This window comes from Otolemur garnettii, unplaced genomic scaffold (assembly GCF_000181295.1).
Source record: "Otolemur garnettii isolate 467f Iridium unplaced genomic scaffold, OtoGar3 scaffold00039, whole genome shotgun sequence".
NCBI classification, from domain to species: domain Eukaryota; kingdom Metazoa; phylum Chordata; class Mammalia; order Primates; family Galagidae; genus Otolemur; species Otolemur garnettii.
In genome coordinates this window covers 2,571,691-2,576,850 of record NW_003852434.1, presented here as the reverse complement: position 1 = coordinate 2,576,850, position 5,160 = coordinate 2,571,691, and the positions used below count along the sequence as shown (strand labels likewise).

Here is a 5,160-nt window from a genome sequence, read left to right as displayed (position 1 = left end):
GGGCGCCGGGCTGGCCGCCGCGGGCGGCCTCCGCGAGCAGAGGGGCCTGGAGATCGAGATGGAGCGCATCCGGCAGGCGGCCGCGCGCGACCCCCCGGCCGGGGCCTCGGCCTCCCCTTCGCCTCCGCTCTCGTCGTGCTCCAGGCAGGCGTGGAGTCGGGACAACCCGGGCTTCGAGGCCGAGGAGGAGGAGGAGGAAGAAGAGGTGGAAGGGGAAGAAGGGGGAATGGTGGTGGAGATGGACGTGGAGTGGCGCCCGGGCAGCCGGAGATCGGCCGCGTCCTCGGGCGTGAGCTCCGCGGGCGCGCGGGGCCTGGGAGGCTACCACGGCGCGGGCCACCCGGGCGGGAGGAGGCGCCGGCGAGAGGACCAGGACCCGCCGTGCGCCGGCCCGGCCGGCGGCGGGGACCCGCTGCGTCGCCACCTCCCCCTGGACGGACAGCCGCCCCGAGTGGCGTGGGCCGAGAGGCTGGTTCGCGGGTTGCGAGGTAAGAGCGGGACCCGCAGCGGCTGATGCCCAAACCGGACCTGGGGCACCGGCCGAGCCATCCCCCTCCGCGGCCGCTGCCCGGGGCCCCACCTCGCACCCTCCTCCCTGGGAAGCGCCGGTCCCCACCTCTGCTCACCCCTCTCGTTTCCGGTACCCAGCGCGGAATTTCTTTGCGCCCTTGGTGCTGATTGATTGGATGCTCCCCTCTTTAGGATGTGTCAACATATTACTGTTTACTTATGAAAATAAGTGAATAAGAGTGAAAGGGGACATCTAGGTTGGTGTTTTTCATTGTGGGAGAGAAATGAATGTCACTTTTATATAACTGATGGTGGCTGCAGCTATGTCTTTGTGGTGACATTTTGCTAATGTCACAAAATCACAACGAAAACGTTATGCTGTCCTCCATGGTCTGGTCTTGAAGCTCCATTGCCCCCTTGTCTGGGTTTGAAGCGGGCAGCAGTCTAGTATGGTGTTACCCAAATTACGGGAGGGTGGCCTTTAGGCATTACTGATGACTTGTTTGGTGATGTTGTCTGTGGTTGTCGGGGGTAGGGGACCTGTTGAGAACACCATGAATAGAATAAAATAATGTCTATTTAGTTACTTGGTGTTTTCTAATTCTAGACATTTTTTCTAAAACAGTTGCAAAAAAAAAGAGATTTCATTGTTTTCAAAAACCTGGGAAGTATGTTTTTAAAGAACTAAATCAATGCTCTTTGAAATTCCAACAAAATGATGAAGTCACGGAATACCACCTGATAAGTGTGTCAGAGTTTCACCCGCTCTAGTCTCAAAAGCCAAGGGAGGAATTATCAAATTGGTCAGACCACCTTGAGAACACACCTAAGAGAACACCTTGAGCCTGTTGGTACAAAATGTTGTCAGCACTGACAAAAGTGTTGCATGTGCTCTTACCCTCTATATTATTTTAATCTCCGTTTTTAAGAGTTTCCATTCTCAATTTTTTTTGAATTTTCCCTGCCCTTCCCTTTCTGCCAGTGTTTAAAATCTTATCCAGAAATTATCCGGGTTTTGTTATAGCAACCTTAAGATTAAGAAGACTCAGTCAGGCTTACCGTCAAATTCCAGTTCCAGTATTCATGGATTGGCCTGTAAGATGCTGAACAGTTTAATGTCTCAGTTGACATTAGATTTTTGCATCTATTAAAAAAGAAAAGAGATAATCGGAATACCTAGGTTTTTTATTTCAAAATGTTTTTGTCACATAGATACCTTAAGTCGGGACTCTTGGTGTGTCCATCACCAGAATAGTGTCCATTGTACCCTCTAGGTAAGTTTGTACCAGCACCTCCCTTCCCCTTCTTGGTTTTCAGTATCCATTATACCTCTTTGTCCCTGTGTAAACCCGTCATTTAGCTACCACTTATTAGGGAGAATACACGGTGTTTGGTTTTCCGTTACTAAGATACTTACTTAGGATAATGGTCTCCAGTGCCATCCAGTTGATCCAGTCGATGTTTCATTCCTCATGGCTGAGTAGCACTCTGGGGAATCTATATGCCACATTTCTCTTATCCACTCCTGGACTGAAGGGCACTTAGTTCAGTCCCACATCTTTGAGACAATGAATTGGAAGTCAGTAAACATTAAGGTGCAGGTACGTTTTTGACAAAATGACTTATTTTTCTTTGGGCATCTTTTGACTTGTGGTCAAAGATGCTACTAGCTGGGTGTATTGGCTCACACCTGTAATCCCAGCACTTTGGGAGGCCAAGGCAGGGGACTTACTGGAAGTCAGGGGTTTGAGGACATCTACAAAAAGATTTAAAAATTAGCCAGACATGGTGGGGACACCTATAGTCCCAACTACTCAGGAGGCTAAAAACAGGAGGATCACCCAGCCTGTGTGTTCAAGGCTGCAGTGAGCTATAATGATGACACTGCACCCCATCCTGGGCAACAAAGTGAGACCCCCATTTCTAAATTAATTAAGGATGCTACTAGATGTTCTGCAGTGCACAGACACCCCCTCTCCACACATACTACAAAGCATTATCTGAACCAAATGTCAGGAGTGTGCAGGTTGAGAACCGCTGCCCTAGACTGTTAAATAATGAGTAATAATGGATTGCTCACTGTATGCCAGGCACTGTGTCAACCTCCTATGTCCACAGGTTCGCTTTATCCTCACCACGACCTGTGAGGAAGAACTCTGATCATCCCTTTTTCTGATGAGGGAGCTAAAGCTTCTAGGTGTTAAATTACTTGCCCAGGGCCATGACTATTAAATGCATTAATCCGGATGTAATTTCAGGCTATCTGTGCCCAGAGTGCTTACACACCCACAATGCTGTATACCTGTAGTGCCCAAACCTAACTTTAACCGGCAATTTTTCATATTCTTAGTTTGTAAACATTTATTCATCGGGACTTTCAGGATAAATCATATCACCACAGCCCCGTGTATTCAGAGTTCTAATTGATCTCGGTAGTGGGAGAGCTTTCCTTTTTTAAATAATCATGGTAAAATATACGTAACATAAAATTGACTGTTTTAAGTTTATAATTTAGGGCCTTCAAGTATCTTCACTATTTTATATCAATGTCCTTAACTTTTTATGATTTACTTCCAGAACTTTTTCATCACTCCAAATGGAAACTCTGTGTTCATTAAACAATACTCCCCACTTCCCCATCCCCCCCTCACCCCAGCCCTGCTATTCTACTTTCTGTCTCTATGAATTTCCCCGTTCTAGGTACCTGACAGAAGTGAAATCAGATTATGCTGGCCCATTTGTGTCTGGCTCGTTCACTTACCATAACTTTTCAAGTTTCTTCCATGTTGTGGCAGGCACCTGAACTTCACTTTTTATGACTGGATGGTGTTCCACTGTGTCTATTCATATATGTCACGTTTTGTTTATCCATCAGTTCATGGACATGTGGGTTCTTTCCCATCTTTTGTCTATTGCAACTTTCCCTTTATTTGAAATACAAACTTTTGTCCATCACTTCCTCCTTTTTCCTTTTTTATTGGCATCATAATTTTGAACAAACCAGTAGTGTTTTTACTGTGTTTTTTTGAGGGAGAATTGCTACCTTGTGGGGTTTATAATAAGGTTATGTTGGTGACAATTCATGCCATCAACAAACATTCATTGAGAATCTCCTTCGTGATAGGTACTAAGGACAGAGGGGTGAGTAACACAAGGCCCCACCTGTAAGGAGCTCAGAGGTTAGTGGGGGAAACGGAGGTGCATGTAAGTAATTACAATGCCAGTCCCAGGAATGCGAGGGACCCAAAGAGAAGAAGATGATCTCTACCTGAAGAGGTCAGAGAAGGCCTCCAGAGGGAGTGAAACTTGGGCTGCATCTTTAAGAATGAGGGGGGAATTCAAGGAGGGAGAAATAGCAGGAGCAATACCAAAGAGCCCTATAAGCCAACCAGAGAATTTGTACTTTGTCCTGAAGACACCTGGAACCAGTGGGCACTTCAAACAGGGATCCAGTATGATCACATGTCAGTCTGAACAGGACTCTTGCAAAAATATGGAGGATGATAGGCTGAGGTGGAAAGCGCTGGTGGCTGAGAGACCAGATCAGGAAAGAGCCAACAGAGAGTGGCAGAGGTGACGAGGGCTGCAGCCAGGCATAAGAGCTAGGAAGGGAGTAAGGTGAAGCAGGGCAGAAACCGTCTGAATTGTGGTGGAGGAATCAGAGGAGGACTATTCGAGAAGAACTCCACATTTCTGACTTGGCACCATTAAGCCAAACCAGCAATAGGATTCTAAAGAAAGAAAAAGAAAAATTTTTGGAGGCATGCAGGTGTGAGCTGTGTACTTGCAGGTGGGACTGACAATTAGCTGTCGCAGATATTGTCTACACCAGAGGAGATGAGTGACCAAGAATTCAAAAGTCAATATCATGGAAGGTAGTGACTGGTCATTCTATAGACCATAGTTGTAAAAATGCACCTCCCTTTCTTAGGGTCCCCCTGCAATTCAGATGAATATTAGGAAGGATCATATTCATTGTTCCAAACAAGGCCCACGTGTGTTTTAGTGCAAGAGAGGTATTTTCTTCTAGAAATGCTATAACGCCTATTCACAAGAAATGGATTTAAGCCTTTATTTACATCGTTCTGAAATCCAGAGCACCTAGATGCCAGAAAGGACATTTTACAGATTTGGGCTTGTTTCTGAGGTTACAGACAGGCCTCTTCCAAGCACTCTAAGTGCTTTATACAAAGTATTTCTAATTCTTTGGACAATCTGACAAAGAGGTATTCTTACCCCCATTTTCAGATGAGGAAATAGAAGCTCATGACATTAGGTAAGATCTACAGCCCATAAGTGGTTAAGCCTTCTGGTGAATATAATTTGACTCCAAAGTCCTATGTTGTACCATATTATGATCAATAAGCCACAGGAGGTGAGGTGTGTTTCAGATGGGGCACAGTTAGTGTGAAGCAGAAGATCCACACTGATCCTTCTGACTATGGAACCGAAATATTTACAGATGAAATGATAACAATAGCTGGGATCAGTTTCCAGATAATTGGGGAGGAATGAGTGAGGATTTAGATGAATCAAGATTGGCTTTGAGGCTCGGCGCCAGTGGCTCAAGCGGCTAAGGCGCCAGCCACATACACCTAAGGAGGCAGGTTCGAATCCCCAGCTCAGGCCCGCCGAACAACAATGATGGCT

General features: G+C 46.3%; 1 protein-coding gene across 1 annotated transcript in view; it reads left to right on the top strand.

Annotated features, from left to right (window-relative positions):
- Positions 1-6: 6 nt before the first annotated feature.
- The window catches only part of PKD2 (polycystin 2, transient receptor potential cation channel), a 51,905-nt gene continuing 46,751 nt past the window's right edge, over positions 7-5,160 (top strand). Inside the window, exon 1 of the mRNA XM_012805326.2 lies at positions 7-488. Within this exon, the coding sequence (XP_012660780.1) occupies positions 59-488 (430 nt within the window). The 5' untranslated portion in view covers positions 7-58. The remainder of the gene's footprint in view (positions 489-5,160) is intronic.